General features: G+C 45.6%; 1 protein-coding gene across 9 annotated transcripts in view; it reads left to right on the top strand.

Annotated features, from left to right (window-relative positions):
- Positions 1 to 664: 664 nt before the first annotated feature.
- LOC147640760 (poly(ADP-ribose) glycohydrolase 1-like) overlaps positions 665 to 24,799 on the top strand; it is a 33,191-nt gene continuing 9,056 nt past the window's right edge. For 8 of the 9 annotated variants that reach the window (XR_015268345.1, XM_086814840.1, XM_086814814.1 and 5 more), the window contains exons 1-2: positions 665 to 1,013; positions 1,579 to 1,767. Coding sequence is in view for 8 of the 9 variants with exons in the window: in XM_086814840.1 (XP_086670966.1) it covers positions 684 to 1,013; positions 1,579 to 1,767 (519 nt within the window). In the remaining variant the exon portion in view is untranslated. The remainder of the gene's footprint in view (positions 1,014 to 1,578; positions 1,768 to 24,799) is intronic. The other variant, XM_086814873.1, reaches the window with a different exon arrangement.

The raw sequence follows: 24,799 nt of genomic DNA on the forward strand, positions 1-24,799 counted from the left end.
GCCAAAGTAGCTTGGTTCTCTCCATGTAATCGAGATAGCAAGGCGTTATAATAAAGATATGTTTTACTTGATCCACCTAGTACATCAAGGAAAAAAATACCATCATTGTTCAAATAAACGACTTCAAGGATGATATCAAATGCTCTCGATTAACAACTATTAAGACTCATTTCCATTGAAAAAGCCATCAAACATAATCTCTTCCATTAACAAACCATTATTGATTGTAGCAACACTTGATTTATTAAGAAGACAACCCTTCAAAATCATGTATACGTTTTTCATATTGTTGTAAGAGGTTTTGCATGTGTAACAAAGCTTGTTTTTTAGCTACAGAATGACAAACACCAACGTCAGCACACCTTCTCTGCAAGTCATGAAAAAAATCGTCAAAAAGTTCGGTAAAGAATTTATTCCAAAACGAGAGATATAGGGACATTACAATGACTGATTATGTTGTGCAACTCAGGAAACATCACCTTCTTAAGAAGTTTAGCACATACCAACTTATTATCGTGAGATCCATTTTCTAATATCAATAATATATGTACATATGGAAAGCCCCTTTTTTGAAATTCAATAAATAAATAAATAAATATATATATATATATATTAATGATGGATGTGGATTAAAACTTTAGAGTACATCCTTTAAAGACTTGCCAAAGCCCGAAGGTATTTAAATGGTGCCCATAAAGGCGGTAGTGCTTGGAAACGGCCTCTGTTCCGCCTCGTTAGAGGACCTTGAAGAAGAAGAAGCCACCATGATGGCCATGGAGGAACCTGGTTCGATTTTGCCCTTTCTCCCCCGCCTTTCCAGGTCGGATTCCGGCGCCCTGCATTGGCCCCCCGAGCTCGGCTGCGCCCTTAAAGCGCTCATCCGAGGCCCCTCAACTAGCCAGGTCCATGGATCTGAAGCCCTCTGTGACTTCATCAATGACCTCCGTGAGCAGAGCCGCCTCCCTAATCTCTCCACTGCTGCCTTGCATGGCATCACATTGTATTTCGATGACGTGAGTATCATGCGCTTTATTTCATTTGTTATTGTATGTTTTCAGTCACCATGGCGCAAGAGTAGCAGACATTGTTGTCAATTGTTTTCGGTCCTCATGGAGCATGAGTGTTATCAGTCCTCATGGCGCATGAGTAGTAGCAGATCGATAGTCTCCACATAATGGCATAGTGTCCTTGTAGCAGTATGACACTCCAATTATGGGAACATAGCAGTGGTATCACACTTAGCTTTCCCTAGATTGTAATGTCGTCATGGCATAGAACTAGGTTACAGACAGATCTCCTGGCTCATTGGAAGGTTGGAGGAGATCTCCTGGACCATGAGGGATCTCCCCTTACTGGCGGGCCCCAGGTTACGTTTGTAAAGACCCTCATACTCCGTCAGGCATTGCCAATTGCAATCTTGTCGGGGCAGAGTTTTATATTATTGAAGACTTACTACTTGTAAGGAGACCAATAGTGGTCTTCACTCCACTTGTTGCTTCAAAAAACTTCCTTTGTTTCATACCAAGGATGGGTAACTGATCAAGCAACTTATATTGAGCTTTGTTTTGCCTATTTTAGCTCATTACACGTGCAGTTGCTCAAAACTTTTTCGAAAGGGTGCTGCCCTCCATAGCTAATCTTGCGTCTCGTCTTCCGGATTTGTTGAATGATCACTTCAAAGAGTCAATGAATTGCGCTTCGACATTCAAGCCGGTCAAGTTACGTGTGCTAAAGCCTCAGCAAGCAGGTCTTGTGTATTTAAGTCAAGTAAGAACTATGTCCTTTTCTTCTCTTTCGGGTGTAACCAAATTGTTTATAATCTTGTTATAAGCTGCATGAGTTCAAATCATAGGCTACACACACACACTTTTTTTTTTTTTTTGGTTTTTGTGAAACCACTGTTTATATTAAATAGTAAACTGGACAGTCATAGTCACCTGAAGCGGGTGGAACTATGAGAATGAACAAAAAAAACTGGGAAAATTTTTCAAATTGCTGGAGAGAAAGCTCGCCAAGATTATAGCAATCTCAAAGAGACCGGAGTAGGGCAGCACGAAAATAGGGGAAGGGATGAACAACATCACCAGAAAAGTACGTATGATATCTGGTGGAATAGACGGTCCAAAGAGCCCAGAAGCGCACCCATGTGAAGAAATGATCATACCCCAGTAAGGCCGGGGACAATCTACCAAAAATCCAAAAAAGTCACCCAAAGCGATGTCGAGGGAATCTATACTGTAGCAGTGCTGTCAAGTGTTGAAGAAAATCGTAGGAATGCAAGCAACTCCACAATAAGTGAGGTACGGTCTCGGGCATAAGGCGGCAACAGCGACATAAAGTTGGAGCAATACGCCTTTAAGCCAGTAGAGTGCCAACCGGTAGTGCGCCGTAATGCATTGCCAAAAAAAAGACTTGCTGCTTAAGTGGCAACTTTGACTCACACCTTTTTTAAAGTCAATTTCCACTAGGGCAAAGGCTTATCCAAGTGCCATAATAGCCCGCTTCCATGTTCCACTATCAAAGGTTGAGGAATAAGCAAACGGTAGGCCTTGGAAGTAGTGAGGAGATGGAATGGGAATGAGGCATAACCCGGCTGCTGATGATTAAAATGCCAATACTGTAATGAATCCTCCTCCTTAAGAGGGGGTACTGGCTGAAATGGAGCTAGAAGTTTAGCTATGGCACGCCATATCGGCCTATGATGTATGCCCAAATGCCATTGCCTGGTGGCCCTGGGGAAAGAAAGAACCATACCATGCTCATCAACCACATCTTGTACCATACGTATTCCCAAAGTCAATAGATGATAAGCCTTTCTTGGGTGATCCAATGCTAAAGGCTGAGGAAAGGCTTGACTCCAATGAATTCTCTGAGATCGGAGTGAGTTCCTTGTATGCGGAGGTCTACCGGATCGATGGATGGAACATAAGATCTGTTGCCAAGCTGTAATCAAAGAAGTGGCAGAAGGGCAACCTGGTATGCGCCCAGTAAGATGACCAAAAATGACATCCGAGTGATCCAAAACCCAGTGACCATAAGCATCTACTTTCATGTGTGCACACATGGTTACCAACATCTTTGTCCAGGGCTGCGTTTGACGGACAAAGTCAATAAGCAATGTGGCATTATGTGCCAGCATCTCTCTCTCTCTCACACACACACACACACACACATACATGATGTGCTTGAGAGTATGTGGATCACATACGAGGTGTGGCCTCCTCCGATTCTCACGAATCATGGTCACTTGTCTGTGCATGGCTGTCTTGGGCTGTTTGGTTAGAGACTTGGGGCATGTTGTCTATGATTATGACATCACTTGTGATTCTTTTGGGAGGTGCAGCAAGGGTCGTCTTCAAAGTGCAAGACATGCATTTTAAGACTATTGACTATGCAAGTGCCTAACATAGAAGCAGAAGGCTGAAAATGCACCACACAGACATTCCATTAATCTACGACTATGTTGTTTGCACATTATAACTGGGTGCCACAAGGACACGCTAATCCGTATCGACCAGGTTTTGGGGCTGCTAACCAGCCCACATAGGTGCCCAAAAGTGCCCAAGCTAGGCACCCAAAGCTGGACATCTTTTTCGCTTAATATGCACGCATTTAGTGAATTTTATGTTTTTTGGGCTCGCAAAAGATTGGCCGATTGGAGTAGTTATAAGCCTTCAAATTGGTTACAAGTTTTGAAATATGGACTTGCTTGGTTCTCTGTGGATCTCTTGGTGTTGGCATAGCTGAAGTAATTCTCGAAGCTTCCCCCTCCCTAGTTCCATTTCTAATGTGTCATTTATGGGGTAAGCTCTGCTGCACTTGGGGGGTAGCAAGAGGGTATGGTGCAGTATATGGTGGTGTAGAGGATGGAGGTGGATGTGGATGTGGATCATAACCTATTGATGGTTGATAATAACGTGGTGGATAAGCACCATATACTGTAGGATTATAATGATGGGGATAAAATCAAACTTTTGTGCCTATGTGCTAGTGCAGCGGAGTCACATATACAATATAGACAAGACTCCTAAACTAATGTTTGTATTATATACAAGAAATAGTGTCTACATGCTTCCTACAGATGCTTGGCTTGTGGTTGCAAACCAAATACTCAGGACACCTGACATCATTCCAGAGGGAGAATCACAGTACGGACCGACATTGCTTCATGCGCGGCACAATGCACACCTGACCTTGGACGCTTAGACTGGAACCGTGGCTAACTCGTCCTTGACTGGGACTCACATAGGACCAGTTTCCACTCTAGGTCTTGCACCTTCTGTTGAGATCTGTCCACGTGGCATCCAAGTGTGGGATGCACGTGACATCCCCTTTTGCTTAATTTGACGGAAGTTGCATAGCCTCCAAATAGTCCGTCAATAAAGCCGGATAGTCTTTGAAGAAATCTTTGTCAAGCCAAACTGCTTCGTGAGTCCCTTGGTCTTGAAACTTCGTGAGGAAATGTCTCTGTCTTCGGCTTGAGCCATGCTTGAAGCGGTGCAAAAGAATTTGTTCTGGAACCATCACTTCGGCTTTGTCAACTATGTCTAGTTTTGCTTCGTCTTTAACTTCTGAAGGGATTGGACCAGCATATGGTTTTAGCCAATTGACATGGAACACATTGTGCATAGTCCAGCTCGGAGGTAGCATCAACTTCATTGACACCTCATTGATCTTTCTCTAGATAGGAAAAGGTCCGAAGTTCTTGAACGATGACTTTGGGCATTGCTTGCCCGCCTATTTCAGTTGTTGCTTCATAATCTGAAGATAAACCCAATCTCCTTCCGAGAACTTCACATAACTACGATCTTTATTGGCTTGTCAAGTGTAGGCTTGCCTTGCTGTGCTTTAGCCAACCTGTCTTTAACTGATTCCAAAATCTCCTGGTAAGACTCCGTCATTCTGTTCGCTTCAGGTACTGAAGATGAGGTTCTGGTCAATAGCGATTGGAATGGTCTTCCAAACGTTGCTTCATAAGGAGTTGTAACTATTTGGTCCTCCATGCTCTTTTCACATGATAGAACTCATGCATGGACACATGGACAGGAAGATGGACATATGGAAATAGGGTTCCTAAAGTTGGAATTGGAAAAAGCATTCGTCTGGGTTAGAAAGTAGGAAAAAGCAAAAGTTAAACTTCGTTGACCAAAAAGCTGAAGGCACCGTTGGAATTAGCACGTCGAATTGAGTCAAAAAGCTATAAGTCGCTTTTTCAAAAAGTAGCTCCAGGGCCAAAAAGCAAGGCCTTGAAGTTGTAAAAGCATAAATCAAGGTATTTGACTATTATTAAAGCAAAAGCAAGGAGGCAAAGCAAAAGCACGAAAATAAAACAAAAGCTAGGGGATAAAGGCAAAAGCAAAGTGTGGTAAAAAGCAGGCATCCCCTCAAGTATTTAAAAGAGCATGCACTCTCTAGGCGGAGCATAGAAGAACTATTGGAGAATTTGAAGAAGAGACTTGTCATCATCATCCTCTTCATCACCCAACTGCTTCCCATCTACCGACGGCCACCTTTGTAGCGCCTATAACCATCGTTGCTCCAACGGTTGCACCACCCTTCAACCCCTTGCTCCGTCTCTGTTCCGCCAAAGAAAGCAGTGCTGCCTTTGTGTATTGTGCCACTTCTGCCTACTGGCGGCCACCTGCACCTCTAGCTCAAGCGCCAGCTGTTGAGCGCTGCTTTGCAATGCTAGCCGCCCTTGCCTTGTAAACTTTGCGCCACCCTGAGCAGAACACCGACCTGTCCAGTCCATAGTCACAAGAAATGGCCGTTTCAGCCCCTAGAAATGCGTTTCTTCGTTTCAGGACCCCATCCGTTTCCATGGCCGTTTCTGGTTTCCCAAGTGATGTTGTCACAGGAACGGCCGTTTCCACTCCTAAAAACTCGTTTCCCCATTTCCATTCCTCAACGTTTCTGTTCCTGTTTCTCGTTTCTAGTGACTATGGTCCAGTCAGCACCAGCCGCCGCCTCTGCCCTGCAACACCTACATCTCCTTGTGTGCTTGTGCTGCCTTGTGCTCTAGTGCCGCTTTATCCCTCCTGTAGCCGACTGCGTTGCTTGACTCAGCTAGCAACGCCTTTACTGCAACTGTCCGCCACCTGTGCACAGAGTTTCTTGCGCAGCCAAGTGGCGCTTGTGCCACTCCAGTAGCACCACCGCCAACACAGCACCGTTGGCTAATGTAGCCCTTTGGAGAGCAACGTTTGGCGCCAAAAGCACTACCCTGGTCTGCCTGAAGAAGCCCTTGAAGCACAATTTTGTTTTCTACTGTGCTGCCATCTTTTATTCAGCCCTCAACAATAGTGAAACCAACCATTCGCTATCTTGTATAGTCCCCTGTCCTATTCAGCAGTTATCACTTTGGAGTTTGCCATCTTGGGATTCCTGTCCATATTACGTGAAGAGTTCTTGTGGGTGTTTGAAAGCCTCAGAATTTGATTCAAGTATTGGATATTGGTTCTAGCCCGGTGTAAAACTTTTGTGGGTCATCCTCGTGGTGAGCTTGGCATCAACTATCTTGTGCCTCGACATCAACCTCGGCTCGATCTTGACGTTTGATATTATATTCATTTGTTGTATTGGTCCTGGCTTGGAAATGTTAGAAGTCATCTCCTGTCTTTAATAGACACCAGGGCCTCTTTTGTGGTGGGCCCGCCCTGTATAGGTTTTTATCATTTTTCCTCACTCCCCGTATTTTTTCCCCATTTTTCCTTGGTGTGGGTGGATGCCACATGGTGGCAGGAGCCTCTGATGCTGGCCGACTGCACTCATGTGTTCCTGAAGACTGGCCGACTTGATCAGAGGAGGTCGTGGTGTTTTTCTGCTGGCCGACTGGCTTTGCCCAGTCGTGGAGGGCTGGTGGCACTTCATGTGTTGGCCGACTGCATGCATGGGGCCATATAAATAGGCCCCATGATCCCCACTTTGTATTCATTTAGTTTTTCTTGGGATCTTGTGTATAGAGAAGAGTTTACACGCCTATCTCTCTGTCTTTCTTGTGCTGTCTATTTTCTGCACTCTACTTGCTCTTGTGGTCTCAAGTTTGGTTATCATTTCCGCTGCGTATTTTGACATGGTATCAGAGCCCTAGGCTCTTGATAGATCTTGGGAGTTTTCTGAGCAAGAGGGGGATAGTTAAGTTACTGATTGGTGGACTGTTTTGGACTGTTCGGGTAGAGAAGTTGCATGAGGAAGGCGGGCTAAAGTGCTGGACAGCCACTTGCAGGTTTAGAGTTTTTTTTCCCACCCACCCACCCTTTTCAGTTACATCCCCGCGATGGCAGATTTGTTAGAGATGGCTGAGAAGCATGTGAAGATCCCGACTCTCCCCACGTCTCAGTGGACCGTTAGTTGGACGGGAAGAATTACGGCATCTGGAAGGTGATGATGGAGTCTGGGTTGGAGTCATATGACCTTGCTGATTTCATCGTTATCGGGGTTCCACGGTCGAAAGCAGAGGAAGGGGAGTTACTGTCGATGAAGAAGGACTGAGAGGCACAGGCACAGACGTGGGATCGTGTCAACGCCAGGGTCCGTTCGTTTATCTTTCTCAATTGCACATCGTAGGTAATCAATCATGTAAAGCATATGATGCTGGCCAGAGGTATATGGCAGCATTTGGCCTCTCTTTACAATAGGGTATCACCCATGAAGAGGATTTCCTTGGAAGTACAGATGCGGGTTATGAGCCCTGCAAAGTCGTTGACGATGCGGGAGCATGTTAACAAGCTGCAGGCTCTTTAGCAGGAAGTTCTTCAAGCTGGGAAGGAGATATCGTTAGAGGACATGGCCATAACGTTGCTGTCGCACTTGCCCTCTCAGTACTCAGCATTTTACTTGTCTTTGATTACCAGTGGCAGGCTCAGCACCATCACGTGGGAGGAGCTTGTGCCCATGGTCTTGGACCAGGAGGAACGATTCACAAACCCTCCTCAGGGTGGAGGTTCGGAGGCCTTAACTGGCCAACGGTCGAAAGGCCGTAACACAGGCAAAGGAAGGCTTCCTCGGAGAAGTCTTCTGAGAAGACATCCGATGCTGACCGCGAGAAACTAAAGGCAGAGAGGACCTGTAATGATTGTGGCGAGAAAGGCCACTATTGGAGGCAGTGTCCCAAGCGGAAGACCGAGAAGGGTGAAGATTCCTCAGCAACAATCATGAAAACTCCGGCTTTTATACACCTGGAGGTGATGGACACTGATGTTTCATTTTCTTCAGGCAGGGAGGAGATTGGAGGATTCTCCGCAACGGATACTCGGGAGTGGATTCTAGATAGTGGTGCTTCCAGGCACATGACTCCTTGCCGTTCAGATTTACAAGATCTGTGCAGGTATTCTGGTCAATTTCTTACTGGGGATACATCCACTATCCCAGTTCACAGTGACGGCAGGTTGGAGATAGTTCCCGATGGCAGAGGGGGGAACATTCTTCCGAGGTGTTGTATATTCCGTCACTTGGTTTTCATCTGATGTCAGTGCATCAGGTTTGCAAGACTGGCGTACGGGTGGAGTTTGATGAGCATTTTGTTGCTCTTCGGGACAAAGCAACAGGCCAGGTGGTTTGGGAAGGCGGAGTGGAGAATGGAGTTTACAAGCTTTCAGCACTCTCTCTCCCAGGTCCTCAAGTTTGTGATGAGTGGCAGTTTGGTAATTGTGACATGAGAGGGATGAGACCGTAGTAATCACAACCTTAGCCTACACTTAACTGCACTTAATGATGTTTAAGAGACAAACAGATAGACAAGTATGTGTCAATGCAATGCAGCTATATTAAATGAATGAATGAAGTTACAATGATGATCCAAATGGATCTGTAAGACTGAATATGCTGCCTATATGCGGGCTGAACTGCTGAATATGATGCTGAATGCTGTCCTGAGGATGAAACGCAGATCTGATGGGCTGATGATGATGCGTTTGCTGAGGACGAATGCTGATGTAGATGCGTTAACTGATGAAGATGCTGATGCTGATGCGTTAATCTGAATGCTGATGGCTGAAACGCATGATGCTCCAGAGGAGGCTGCGTTTGCTGATGATGAAGCTGAGGCTGATATGCTGAAACGCCAGATGCTCCAGATGAGGATGCGCTTCACTCTGATGAGCCTGATGACTGAATGGATGATGATCTACTGAATGGAGAGGCGCCTGTATTTATATGGGTGAGAGAGGGCTGGTCGGCCAGCACTGATGCAGTCGGCCAGTTCATGTCTCCCATAATATGCTAATAAAATACCATAAATGGTAGTTGGCTGCCCCAAAAATGCATAAAAATACCTGATAAATGCTGGTAAAATGCCTGATGAATCTGATGATGCTAATGATGCCGTAATGATGCCATGTCACTGTACACCTGACTGGTGTGCACGTGACATTCCCCGCTGCTAAACTGTTGCTGGGTGGATACCTGGCAACCTTCGACTCGTCTGCGATCCTTCTCCTCCGAACCACTGCCCCCTTCTGTCTTCTGCTGGGACTGAGGCCGTCTGCAGGAGTGAAATCCTTGAGCCAAGACTCTATGTACTGCGGGAACTGAATGGCAACTACCTGAGTCACCCCTGACCTGTTCCTGGAAACCTTTCACCTACCATCTCCGTCGTACCTGAAGCTCTGAACCTCCTGAGGCGATGTTGGAGCAAACTTCCGTCTTCTGTGGAAGAGAAACTCCCTGCTGCCAGTTGAAGCCAAAACTTATGTGCTCCTTTGATGATGGATGTCCGTCTTCCCTGAGAGTTCATGGGTAACATGTATGCAGGACTGACTGCTAGGATGACTGCTAAGATGACTGCTATGATAACTGCTATGCGAGCCATGTGCAACCCTAAATGCTGTGCAAGAATGCAGATGGATGGGTTACTAATGCAGACCTAAGGGAAAATCCCTAAGGGTGGCTTGCAAAATTTTCAGAACTGGGTTTAACTGTGCGGAAGTGATAAAAATGATGACTGATTGAGTGACTGATGAACTGAACATGCTCTAAGGCTGGTTACCCTGTAACGCTCTGATACCAATGTGACATGAGAGGGATGAGACCGTAGTAATCACAACCTTAGCCTACACTTAACTGCACTTAATGATGTTTAAGAGACAAACAGATAGACAAGTATGTGTCAATGCAATGCAGCTATATTAAATGAATGAATGAAGTTACAATGATGATCCAAATGGATCTGTAAGACTGAATATGCTGCCTATATGCGGGCTGAACTGCTGAATATGATGCTGAATGCTGTCCTGAGGATGAAACGCAGATCTGATGGGCTGATGATGATGCGTTTGCTGAGGACGAATGCTGATGTAGATGCGTTAACTGATGAAGATGCTGATGCTGATGCGTTAATCTGAATGCTGATGGCTGAAACGCATGATGCTCCAGAGGAGGCTGCGTTTGCTGATGATGAAGCTGAGGCTGATATGCTGAAACGCCAGATGCTCCAGATGAGGATGCGCTTCACTCTGATGAGCCTGATGACTGAATGGATGATGATCTACTGAATGGAGAGGCGCCTGTATTTATATGGGTGAGAGAGGGCTGGTCGGCCAGCACTGATGCAGTCGGCCAGTTCATGTCTCCCATAATATGCTAATAAAATACCATAAATGGTAGTTGGCTGCCCCAAAAATGCATAAAAATACCTGATAAATGCTGGTAAAATGCCTGATGAATCTGATGATGCTAATGATGCCGTAATGATGCCATGTCACTGTACACCTGACTGGTGTGCACGTGACAGTAATGGCCACTTAAGTGTGGATATGCTGCAGGTACAGGCTTTCCGAGACCAGATGGTGGATAGCTTGCCAGTGGATGGCAGCAGTTGGCAGGAACTCTCCAGTACTGATGTGTCAGAGGAAACTGAACAGGTCACTTATGCTCTGATGTCTCGTAGTATTCGGGACAAAGAACCTCCTGTGGATGAGGATGTTCTTTCCACGGGGACCTTTCGGAAAGCCAGGCAGGTGGCTTTTGATTATTTGCAAAAGGAGGTGCATACCCCAGGCTTTGTGGTTTCGGATTCAGAGGGGGTGGTTGACAGGTTTCAGAAGGCCTTGCATGGTCTTCAGCAGGTTTCCAGGACTTGGTTTTTCACTGTAACAGGTGTTGATCCTTGTGAGCAGTGTGATGCCTCTTTGACTGAGAAGCAGAATGGTTCATTGATCTTGTTGATAGACACCAGATTGGACGTGAGCTTCCTGATGAGGCTGTTGAGCTCATGGTTGCAGATGACTCTTTGGGAGGCAGGATTGCGTATCCTGTGGTTTCTGTGGCATGCGAAGGATCATGGACTCTTGTACTCAGGAGGGGGATTGATTGATGGAGTTTACTCCACGGTGGGAGTGACTCAGTTTGGGGAGGAGATCCAGACATGAGGAGATCTACTTCAGGCCTAGGAGCAGTTTTATGGAGCAGTAAGAGGCAGTCATCTTTTGCCTTGTCGACGACAGAGGCAGAGTACCGGGCTGCTTGTGATGCTGCTTTGTGAGGTGGTGAGGTTGTAGAGGTTGCATTGTAGGATTGGGCTTCCATTGGAGGAACCCATGGACATCCACAGGCACTTTGTTCGTGAATAGATCGTTGCTGATGACATCTTGCTAGAGTTCTGTTCGACGGAGGACAGTACGATGATGAGCAAAAACGCAGGCAGCACAAGAGAGAGAGAGATGTAGGCGTGTAACTCTGCTCTATATACACAAGAAGATCCCGAGAAATGATACAAATAGTGGTATGGGGCTGGGGGCCTATATATATGCCCCCACATCAGCAGTCGGCTTGCTGTAGGGCAGCCGACTGGACACAGAAATCCTCCACGACTGATAAATACAGTCGGCCAGCATCACAATAGGTCGGCCATCAGCAGAGGAGTCCCACGACTCATACAGTGCAGTTGGCCATGTCACAGATGCAGTCGGCCAGGCTCTGGGTCCACCTGCCACTACTAGACTGCCTCCCAAGCCACAGAAAAAATGGGAAAAATAGGGGAAAAATACGGAGTGTGGGGAAAAATGATAAAACACCTCATAAGGGCGGGCACACCCACAACAAAGGCCCTGGTGTATAAATCTAGACAGGAGATGACTTCTAAATCTAGACAGGTGAAGAGGTCCACCGTACTGTCCTCCGTCGAACAGAACTCTAGCAAGATGTCATCAGCAACGATCTGTTCACGAACAAAGTGCCTTTGGATGACCATGGGTTCCTCCAATGAAAGCCCAAACCTGCAATGTAACCTCCTCCTGCTCCGTAAAACTGCTCCTGGGCCATAAGTAGATCTCCTCGTGTCCGGATCTCCTCCCCAAACCGAGTCACTCCAACCGTGGAGTCGGACTCCATCCAACAATCCCCCTCCTGTGTACAAGAGTCCCTGATCCTTCGCATGCCGCAGAAACCACAGGAAACACAATCCTGCCTCCCAAAGAGACATCCGCAACCATGAGCTCAACCGCCTCATCAGGAAGCTCCCGTCCAATCTGGTGTCCATCAACCAGATCAATGAACCATACAGCTTCTGAGTCACAGAGACATCACACTGCTCACAAGGATCAGCACCTGTTACGGTGCACAAACAAGTCCTGGAAACCTAATGGAACTTGTCAACCACCCCCTCTGAATCCGGAACCACAAAGCCTGGAGAAACCACCTCCTTCTGCAAGTAAGCACTTGCCACCTGCCTGGCTTTCCGAAAGGTCCCCGTGGAAAGAACATCCTCAACTACTGGAGGTTCTTTGTCCCGAACACGACGAGACATCAGAGCATAAGTGACCTGTCAGACTGCCACTCATCACAACCCTGAGGACCTGGGAGAGAGAGTGCTGAAAGCCTGTAAACTCCATTCTCCACTCCGCCTTCCCTTACCACTTGGCCTGTTGCTTTATCCGAGAGAGCAACAAAATGCTCATCAAACTCCATCCGTACGCCAGTCTTGCAAACTTGATGCACTGACAACAGATGAAAACCAAGTGCCGGAACATACAATACCTGGGAGGAATGCTTCCCCCCTCTGCCATCGGGAACTATCTCCATCTTGCCCTCATTGTGAACTGGGATAGTGGACGTATCCCCAGTAAGAATATGACCAGAAAGCGTGCAGAGATCCTGTAAACCGGAACGGGAAGGAGTCATGTGCCTGGAAGCACCACTATCGAGAATCCACTCCCGAGTATCCGTTGCGGAGAGTCCTCCAATCTCCTCCCTGCCTGAAGAAAATGAAACATCGGTGTCCATCACCTCCAGGTGCACAAAAGCCGGAGTCTTCATGATTGCTACTGAGGAATCTTCACCCTTCTCGGTCTTCCGCTTGGGACACTGCCTCTAATAGTGGCCTTTCTCACCACAATCATTACAGGTCCTCTCTGCCTTTAGTTTCTCGCGGTCAGCGTCGGACTTCTTCTCAGAAGACTTCTCCGATGAAGCCTTCCCTTTGCCCGAGTTACGGCCTTTCGACCGTTGGCCAGTAAAGGCCTCCGAACCTCCACCTTGAGGAGGGTTCGTGAATTGTTCCTCCTGGTCCAGGACCATGGGCACAAGCTCCTCCCACGTGATGGTGCTGAGCTTGCCACTGGTAATCAAAGAGGAGTAAAATGCTGAGTACGAAGAGGGCAAATGTGACAGCAACGTGATGGCCATGTCCTCTGACGATATCTCCTTCCCAGCCTGAAGGACTTCCTGCTGAAGAGCCTCCAGCTTGTTAATATGCTCCCGCATCGTCGACGACTTTGTAGGGCTCATAACCCGCATTTGTACTTCCAAGGAAATCCTCTTCATGGGCGATACCCTGTTGTAAAGTGAGGCCAAATGCTGCCATATACCTCTGGCCAGCGTCATGTGCTTTACATGATTGAGTACCTGTGGTGTGCAGTTGAGGAAAATAAACGAACGGACCCTGGCGTTGACACGATCCCACATCTGTGTCTGAGCCTCCCGGTCCTTTCGGGTTGACGGTAACTCCCCTTCCTCTACTTCCGGCCGTGGAACACCGACGACGACGAAATCGCCGAGGTCGTAAGACTCCAAAACAGATTCCATCATAACCTTCCATATGCCGTAGTTACTCCCGTCCAAATGACGGTCCACCGGGAACGTGGGGAGTGTCGGGATCTTCACATGTCTCTCGGCCATCTCAAACAGATCTGCCATAGCGGGGATGTACTCTGAAAAGGGTGGGTGGCTGGGAACAACGAAGAACTAAAACCTGCAAGTGGCTGTCCAGCAAATCAGCCCGCCGTCCTCTTGCTTCTCCTCTTCCCGAACAGTCCAAAACAGTCCACCAATCAGCCACAAAACAGTCACCCTCTTGCTCACACAAATCCCAAGACCTATCTAGAGCCTAGGGCTTTTACCATGTCAGAATACGCAGCGGAGATGATGACCAAATCTGGGAACACAAGAGCAAAAACGCAGGCAGAAAAACAGCACAAGAGAGAGAGAGATGTAGGCGTGTAACTCTGCTCTATATACACAAGAAGATCCCGAGAAATGATACAAATAGTGGTATGGGGCTGGGGGCCTATATATATGCCCCCACATCAGCAGTCGGCCTGCTGTAGGGCAGCCGACTGGACACAGAAATCCTCCACGATTGATAAATACAGTCGGCCAGCATCACAATAGGTCGGCCAGCAGCAGAGGAGTCCCACGACTCATATAGTGCAGTCGGCCATGTCACAGATGCAGTCGGCCAGGCTCTGGGTCCACCTGCCACTACTAGACTGCCTCCCAAGCCACAGAAAAAATGGGAAAAATAGGGGAAAAATACGGAGTGTGGGGAAAAATGATAAAACACCTCATAAGGGCGGGCACACCCCCAACAAAGGCCCTGGTGTATAAATCTAGACAGGAGATGACTTCTAACAGTGCCTACCCTGTATAGGTGTTTTATCATTTTTCCTCACTCCCCTTTTTTTTCCCCCATTTTTCCTTGGTGTGGGTGGATGCCACATGCTGGCAGGAGCCTCTGATGCTGGCTGACTGCACTCATGTGTTCCTGAAGACTGGCTGACTTGATCAGAGGAGGTCGTGGTGTTTTTCTGCTGGCCGACTGGCTTTGCCTAGTCGTGGAGGGCTGGTGGCACTTCATGCGCTGGCCGACTGCATGCATGGGGCCATATAAATAGGCCCCATGATCCCCACTTTGTATTCATTCAGTTTTTCTCGGGATCTTGTGTATAGAGAAGAGTTTACACGCCTATCTCTCTGTCTTTCTTGTGCTGTCTATTTTTTGCACTCTACTTGCTCTTGTGGTCTCAAGTTTGGTGATCATTTCCGCTGCGTATTTTGACAGGAAAAGCCCGTGGATTGTTCCTGAAATAAACTCCTGAAGAGGGGACGGGGCTTGTTCCCCGCTCAGCGTGGTGTACTGGGTGAATTCCCCTATTCCCATCTTTCTCTCTCCCTTCTCTCTCTCTATCTTTATCTCTCGTACACGTGGTTGCAATTGTCACTGCACACTCCGTTGGGCTTACAGTGGTATCAGAGCAGGATTTCTCTTGAAAGAAATCTTTTCTGGGGTGACAGAACCATGTCGAGAGTTGAGGGAGACCAAGGGCCTCAAGAAGGGAACAACTTTGCAGACAACCTAGGACATCCAGAAGAGATCCAAGGCCGCCAGGATGTCTCTCATGAGACCACAGTCATGACATCAACTGAATATCGAGAATTTCAAAAGTTCAAAAGGTATCTTCAAGATGAAGAGTTCCTAGCTTGGAGAGCCAAGAAGGAACAAGACTACAGAAGAGCCCAGATGTTCGAAGACTTTATCAAAGACCAGACCACCGAAGCTGAAGGTGTGGAAGCCGTTAAAGCATACTTACGGGCATACTTACGAGGTAAAGGGGTTTCCTTTAGGGAAGAACCTAGAGCCACCTGATCCATCACTTATGGAGGACAGAGAGAAGTTACCCCTAGAAAGATGCAGGCTCTTTTGGCTAAGCAAAAGAAAGAAGGCAAAGGAACCTTCAACCGACAAAGTAGACTTTAAGCCAAGAGAGAAAAGCGTAAAGTTTGATATCTTTTATGGAAAGTGGGACACTCAGAAAGCTCTATCCTTTATCAAATAGTTTGACGCCGCCTTTGGAGGAGAGGACTTTCTCTGAAAAGTCCGAACTCCGCATGATCCGTATGCACTTGAAAGATGCCGCCTTGAATTGGTGGCTAAAGGTGGTCCAAGAAGGGATCGAACCTACCTCATGGGCTGATTTCAAAACCATGTTCAACAAGAAGTTTCTTCCCGCTACCTTTGAGGCAGATGTACAGAAGGAATGGGATGAGGTAAAGCAAAAAGCGGGAGAACGTGTAGAAACATATCTTAATAACTTTTCAGCCGTCTCATTGAAGTTTACCTCATATACTCCTATTCCACCATGATGGAAATGCGAAAGTTTGTAAATGGATTGCAACCAAAGCTTTATCAAGTAGTCTATATGATGAGACCTAAAACCTTGGAAGTAGCCCAAGACAAAGCCTTGCAGCCGAAGCTCTATATATGCCTTGGATGGTGGGCAAATCAAAGAACGAGAATCGAGACTCGTCCCAAAAGAAGAAGTTCAAAGGGGGATCTCAAGCAAGGCACGAGCCACAAGAAAAAAAGAACAAAAATGAGAAAAAACCTCCATTGTACCAAAAGAAGCTATCCTGGGGATTATGTTAAAGAAGGTAAATGTTTCCAACGTGGAAAGAAAGGACATATGCCTACAAAATGTCCTGATAAACCGAACCAAGAAGCCAAACCGTCCCAAAGTAATGCATCACCTAAAGAACTTCAACGTCAAGATGATACTCCATCAGAGAAGAGAGAGCTCTTCAAAGCTTGGGGCAAAGTGGCAACCCAACCAGTACTTATACACTTCGATAGTGGAGCTACCCACCGCTACATCCATCCACGAGTGGTTGAAGCCATGAACCTCTCTCCGGATAGGTTTGGAACTCCTATTTCAGCAGGTGCCGCTTTTGAAGGAATGTTAGCCGAGGCGACTTCTATTTTGGGAAAGCTCCGCTTACAGATTGGAGGCTATGTGGATCATGAGAACTTTGTGGTTGGTAAAATTGGACATTGTGATGTGATTTTGGGGCTGTAGATAAGCCAAATGCAAGACCTTTGGAAGGCCAAGAGTCGGGCTGATTGTACACTGTTGTAGAAGCACCAATGATGACCAATCTTGATGCCAATGCACTCTTCCAAGGGGCTGTAGGAAGGCTGCAAACTGTGGCTGAGAAAGGGGCTGAATTGGGACTGTTGTAGGGTGTGAATATGCAATGTTGATGACTGAATATGCTGTGTTTTCCTCCACCCGGGAGGATGGAGAAAACGATGATGAATGCTGAATTCTGTTGTGAGGCTGAGAAGGGCTGAAGCGCTTCTTCACAAGGCTGCGTTTCTGCTTTCTGAATGCATGTATTTATATGGAGGTATGGTGCTGGTCAGCTGAGATAAATAAGCTACATGACTTGTTTATATGATATATGCTGAGTAATGGTGATAATGCTGGTTATAATGCTAATAAGCTGGCCGACTTGATATTAAATGCTGTTGACTGGATGATAATAATGGATAAATGGTCTAAGGCTTATTCAAGGCTTATGCAATGGTTCACATGCACATGAGATGAATGCTATGCAAATGCTGACCATGAACTAATGCAAACCCTAAGGCTTCTACTAACTTGTACATGCATGAATGATTCTCTTCAAGGGGGTTAAGGGACTTGACTGACTAAATGACACTCTAAGGCTGAGGAAAGACCTACATAGCCCGTGCATGATATATCCCGTGATTGACTGACGCTCTAAGGTTGAGGAAAGACCTACGTAGCTCGTGCCTGACATATCCCGGGTTGGGGCTTACAATGGGGCCATGACATACGACAAAATCATATCCTAAAGGGTCCTATTGTTGTACAATGATGCATTGATGATGAGCCATCTTGTCACCATGCATTACAGACAAATAGGGTAATAGCATCATCATCATCATCAACAGCAAGGAGGGCATGGGAATTGCAGCCAACAGAGAGCAGTCGGAGCTAGCATGGGGTCCTAGGCTGCAGGCGGCCAACGCATGGTTGAAGGACCAGCAGTGTGGGCAGCATTGAAGACAAAGGGCATCATTTAAATGGGATTTAATCCTTGAATTTAGGTCCAATATTGGCTGACAACAGCATAAACTCAGCATATATATAAGCTTAACTCATAATTCATCATATTACATCAAGTCATTCATCATTTCATTAGCCTCAAAGTGAGTAGAAGTCATGTAAAGGGACAGAGGTCACTCCTTTGGGGCTGACAAGGGTCTAATCATGTAGAAGCATTCAATCACCTTTTGGTACCATATGAAATACAAGAAAATGTGGCACCAACTATCTCTCTCTTCCTCTCTCTCCTTTGTCTTAATCATGTTTATTCAATATCTTGTTCTTAATCAAGCTTAGAACTGTGGATAAGTACAACAAGGCTTCCGTGCATGCGACATTGGTATCAGAGCATTCAGGCTCAGCCACTAAGCATAGTCCCAGGGAGGAGCACAGATCCAGGAGAAGAATGCAGTAGGGTAGCAGATAGAGTGGTATGCAATAGGCGAAGCTAGAGGAAAGTATTCCTTGAGGGTATGTACTTAGAACCAGTGTATCATTAAGCTCTTAGATTAGTTCTAAAGGCCTAGCAGTAGGCATGATTAGTTTTGGCAAGTGACCCTCTGCTGTGTTAAGGGTAAGGGATAGCAGGCATGTGGACATCAGTGGAACAATTGCTCCGTTTTCAGCAAGAGTTGGAAGTGGAGATAAAAAGTGGAAGGTGTTCAGACAAAAAAGAGTCAAAGTTAAAGTAGAAGGTCAAAGGCAGTAGTCGAGGGAGGAAGGATGATAGAGTGTCCACCCGTCATCAAGTTTAGTAGGAGGGGATGTCACGTGTACGCCTCTGCCATGGCTAACCTTTAGCAAGACAGTCATAATTCTTGATTAGGACATTAATTAAGATAGTTTTAAGTCTGCATTTAGGCCATCCTCAACATCAGTATCATCCTCAACATCATTACCATCATCGGCATGAGTACCATCAATAATAGCATCATCATCATCACCAACAACAAGGATGACATGGGAACCCTGTCGGCAGCCAGTAAACAGCAGTCGTATTGGAATTATTCGAATTATTTGGCATTTATGGATTTATTTGATGGATATTTATTTTATGTGCAAGTGAGACTGATAACCTCTAACTTGTCACATATTTTGAGTTTATATTGTAAATGTCAGTGTAGATCGGTGGCAGGGTTAATGTGCGGGATGTGCATGGATCCACTGGGCTTGCTTTGACGGAAATTTATTGATGCATGGCGCGTGGTAATTATTTATGATCGGCAAATGGTAGTGATATTTTATGTGCACATTAGTGTGCAACATTTTGATATACATTAGGTCTATTTCATGAGTGAACCTTAGAGTGTTCACACTTTTGTATTTAGACTTATGCAAGCCGAAAGTGGAGATCCATAATTTTTTTGGCTCTTGCTTTTTGTACAAGGAAATATATTTAAATACACCATGAAGAGGACGTGAGCGACTCTTATGGTGGGGGAGATTTAATCCATTCTTGTGTTGCGTGCATAAGCTTTCAGCTATTTTTGAGTTTGAGTATTTCTTTTAAGTTGATTTTTATAGAGGACCAACCGTGAGCTTCCAATAAGTCGGTAGCTAGCATAGGATCCTAGGTAGCAAGCGGCCAGTGCATGGGCAACATGGAAGACAAAGGGCAACATTTAAATGGGATTTAATTCTTGAATTCAGGTCCAATACTTGTTCTTGGATTCATTTAGGTATATATATTATCCTTGAATTCAGGTCCACCGTCCAATACTGACCGACAATAGCATAAACTGGCCAACCTGCTCTTCTCAGCATATATATAAGCTTAACTTGATCATTCAACATATTACATCAACTCATTTATCATTTCATCAGCTTAGAAGTCATGTAAGGGGCCAAAGGTCACCCCTTTGGGGCTGACCAAGGGCCTAATCATGTACAAGTATTCAATCACCTTTTTGTACCATATGAAATACAAGAAAACGTGACACCAACTATCTCTCTCTTCCTCTCTCTCCTCTGTCTTAATCATGTTTATTCAGCATCTTGTTCTTAATTATGAAGGCAATGAAGGTGTTAGGGTTAGGGTTTGGAGATGCTGCAAACAAGCGTGGAGAGCAACAGAGAGGGAGAACACGACTTCAGTATTATGCTTGATGAAAAGTGAAGTACAATAGCCACATAATAGTGACCCTAAAGATATGTGTTCACATGTCCGGCCATAAAATGTGCCGGGTGGACCAAAACACCTATAAACTGAATATAAGTGAAACTAGGCTAAACTGGGGGAAAAAACCTCCACTAACTGAAGTAAAAAGTGCCCCAGTAATCTACTGATGATCACTAGCACTCCTCTGGGTGCATACACAGCGTAAAACCCAACAAACCCCCTTGGAGTGATATGTGATCACTGTACATCATCCACCAAAAGGAAACAAATTCAAAGCACTGCGGAATGCTTCAAATTTCGGACGTGGTAATGCCTTGGTGAAGATGTCTGCCACATTCTGATCTGTAGGACAGTAGATCAGACTGATATCTCCTGCCTGGAGTCTTTCCCGAACAAAATGATAGTGAATCTCAATGTGTTTCGTGCGAGCATGAAACACAGGATTCCTGGCCACAGCAATGGCACTCTGACTATCAGTATAGATAGGTGTAGGCTCCTCCACTGAAATATCCATATCAGTCATGAGACGACGCAGCCAAACACACTCAACAGTAGTAGTGTAGGCTGCTCTGTACTCTGCCTCACAAGACGAAGTGGCCACTGTGGTCTGTTTCTTGCTTAGCCAAGAAATGCATGAAGAGCCAAGAAAGAAACAATTTCCACTAGTGGAATGTCTGGTATCAAAATCACCAGCCCAATCTGAATCACTGTAAGCATATAATTGCATGTCACCCCCCTCAGGATAAAGCAATCCAAGAGACAAGGTACCCTGCAAATAACGCAATACACGCTTCACAGCTTGCCAATGTGACAACCGCGGGCTGTGCATAAATCTGCTCAACTGAGAGACTGCATACTGAATATCTGGCCTTGTATTACACAAGTAAATAAGGCACCCAACAGCGTGAGCATATGTAGTGGCATCAAAGGAAACACTGTCATCTTGTAGTGACAGTTTCATCCCAGGCTCCATAGGAGTACTAATAGGCTTGCAATCCTGAAATTTAAACTTCTCCAGAAGTTTAGCAACATAACGTGATTGCAACAACCCAATGCCTCTGTTATCCTACACAAACTGTATGCCCAAATAGTAATGTACAAGCCCCAAGTCAGACATGTCAAATGTCTGTTGCAGTATCTCCTTAAAAGCTGCAATTTTGTCATCATTTGATCCCATGAGCAAGAGATCATCCACATAAAGACTGATGACCAGCAGATCTGTCTCTTCTTTCTTTACATACAGAGTGGCTTCTGATGGACTGTTCACAAATCCCTGAGTGAGTAGAAAAGCATCTATTTTTGCATACCAAGCTCGTGGAGCTTGTTTCAAACCATACAAGGCCTTTTTCAGCCTGCATACTTTCCCCTCATGACCTTGTTCTGCGAAACCCATGGGCTGAAATACATAAACTTCCTCCTCGAGGTCCCCATGTAGGAATGCAGTCTTTATGTCCAACTGGTGAACAACCCAACCACGATGTGCAGCCAATGCAATGACACACCTAAGTGTCGACATACGGGATGTAGGAGCAAATGTCTCCTCATAATCAATGCCCTTCTTCTGTGCATAGCCCTTTGCAACTAGACGGGCTTTATACCTGTCAATGGATCCATCTGCATGTCTTTTCAACTTATAGACCCATTTAGTACCAATTGCTTTCTTGCCTTTGGGCAGATCAACCAAATCCCATGTTTGATTCCTTTTAATAGAATCAAGCTCATCTTGCATGGCTTTGTTCCAATGCACATTATCTCGTGCATCCACAAATGAATCAGGCTCATCATCATCCTGTAAACTGGCTGCCATAACCAGATTCAAATCCATGATGTGTGCATGCTCATTGGTCCTTGTCTCCCTACGAGTACGACCAGCAAGAGGACCCTCTAAATGGCTGTCCTGTAATGTCCTCAAATACCATCTAGGTATGTGTCTGACCTGTGGTGCCTGCTGCCCCATATTTGGTTCAGCTTCTGGCTCATTTTGCTGCTGAATTTCTGCACCACCTACATCATTTGCTGGCTGTCCTGTACCCTCATTAGTTGGATCACCAATTGTGGAATGAAATTCCATAGGTAGTAGACCTTCAAACACATCATTTTCAGCCTGATTTGCCTCATAACCAGCCATGGATATTTCTGATTTTTCATCAAAAATCACATCCCGACTAGTGAATATCTTCCTGGATAGTGGGTCATATAACTTGTAGCCCTTGCTCTCACGGCTATACCCAACAAAAATGCATTTTGTGGCTTTATCATCCAGCTTCCTCCTCAACTCTTTGGGTATGTGTGCATATGCAAGACACCCAAAGATACGAAAATGCGATACAGAAGGCTTGCGGCCATGCCAAGCCTCAAAAGGAGTAATAGAAACCAATGCCTTTGTGGGACATCGATTCAAAATATGACAAGCACACATGACAGCTTCCACCCAAAAAGATATGTGGTAGCCTTTTTGCCTTTAGCATACATCTGGCCATCTCCATGAGTGACCGATTCTTCCTTTCTGCAACCCCATTCTGCTGTGGAGTGTAAGGAGTAGTATACTGATGTTTTATACCTCTACTCCCAAGAAAGGAATTCAACATATGTGACATATATTCCCCCCCTCGGTCAGAACGGAGAGTCTTGACCTTGCATCCTGACTCTTGTCTCAGCAAGTGCTACAAAGGCCAAAAATGCATCATATACCTGTGATTTCTGTGTCAAAGGATAGACCCAGCATATACGAGAGAAGTCATCAATAAATGTTGCAAAATAAAAGCAACCACCTAATGACTTCGTTTGCATGGGACCACAAAGATCACTGTGTATAAGCTGCAACTTTGCAGTTGCTCTTAGAGCCTGATCACGTGGGAAGGAAAACCTATGCATTTTTCCCAATATACATCCTTCACAAATGTGATCTGGAGGCTTCTCCATGAGAGGTAGATCTGTAAACATGTTATGTCGCTGCATAAGCATAAGACTACCAAAATTTACATGCCCCATGCGAGCATGCCATAACTCCGCATCAACCATAGCTGGAGTAAGAGTGAATGCATTATAAGCAGACTGATCCACTGGCTGAAATGCATCCAACTGATAAAGTCCATGACATAATGTACCAGTAAGCATCAAGGTCAAGGCATTAGCTTTGTCTCTGACCATGCATTTATCATCATCAAAGTGGACTTGCATACCACAATGTGCTAAAGAAGAAATGGACAACAAATTCTTCTTTATCCCTGGTACATATAAGGCATCTATAAGGCGGAGAATGGAGCCATCAATGGCTGTGAGCTGAATCTCCCCAATGCCACGAACTGGATATGAAGCATTGTTGGCACACTGAACAGTTTTGCCAACAGGGGCAGGGCCAACATGACTAAACAAATCCCTGCGAGATGTGATATGTTTTGAGGCACCACTATCAAAATACCAAGTACATGCATGCTCTGTCATACTGAGTGCCTGTGAAGACTAAGAGGCATCATAGCTGCATGTATAAAAACAGTAATCCTTGTCCTCAACAAAAGAAGCAGTCTCTGGAGGAGCTTTAGAAGCATCATTAACAGACATCCCAGCTTCCTTTGCCTTCTCTTTGGCAATCCTCTTCCTACATTCAATGATGTAGTGACCTGGCTTCTTACAGTAATGACATTTGCCCTTCTTCTTGGGCTGTCCATCACCTTTCTTGGTATCCTGTGAAGAACCACCATCACCTGAATTTTGATTTGAACTCTTTGGCTGAGTTTTTCCTTTCCCCTTTTGACCTGTAGTAAATGCTTGTTCAGCATTTGTGTTCATATTCATATTCTTCCTCATTTGCTCCTCTTGTAGCAAGAGAGCAACAAGTTCCTGATACTTGAGGGGTTCAACAGCATTCCTCATGCTGAGGTTCAAAGAGGTATGAAAAGCTAAGTAAGATCTTGGCAAAGAGTGCAAGATGGTGGACACAAGCTGTGTCTCAGGAATAATCTCATCCACATTGATGAGTTGCTCTCTCAAATCCTGCAGCTTGTTTAAGTGGCTAGACATATCATCTCCTTCATTCATTTTCTGATTTTCCAGCTCTCTTTTCAAAAATGAGATCCTAGCCTCATTACGAGCAGCATACATCTGCTCCAAAGTCACCCATGCATTCTGTGAAGAGCCAGCTGAACGAATATGAGGTATAATGGACCTCTGTACTGACAATGCAATGAGTGACAAAGCTTGTGCATCCCTGGCATCCCATGTCTTTTGAGCATTTGTTCTTTGAACAGGCAATGGCTGCCCTGGAGCCTGTACCTGTTGTCCTCGTCCACGAGCACCCCCTTGGGGAGGAGTCTCTGGAGCCAATGGACCTGGACGTGGTTCATCACCACTAACAAAATCCCAAAGACCTTTTGCCACAAGCACATTTTTCAGCATAAAACTCCACAAGGAGTAGTTCGTGCCATCCAATTTGTCTTCCTTAGACAAATACGTGAATACATCACTCTGCTGTTGATTTGCCATTATGCTTACGCACAATGTTGTACCTGTGTATCAAAAAACCCAATAGCAAGAACCCTGAAAACAACTGTACTCCACT

Source organism: Cibotium barometz, chromosome 2 (genome assembly GCF_041138505.1).
Source record: "Cibotium barometz isolate CiBa-2024 chromosome 2, ASM4113850v1, whole genome shotgun sequence".
Lineage (NCBI taxonomy): Eukaryota > Viridiplantae > Streptophyta > Polypodiopsida > Cyatheales > Cibotiaceae > Cibotium > Cibotium barometz.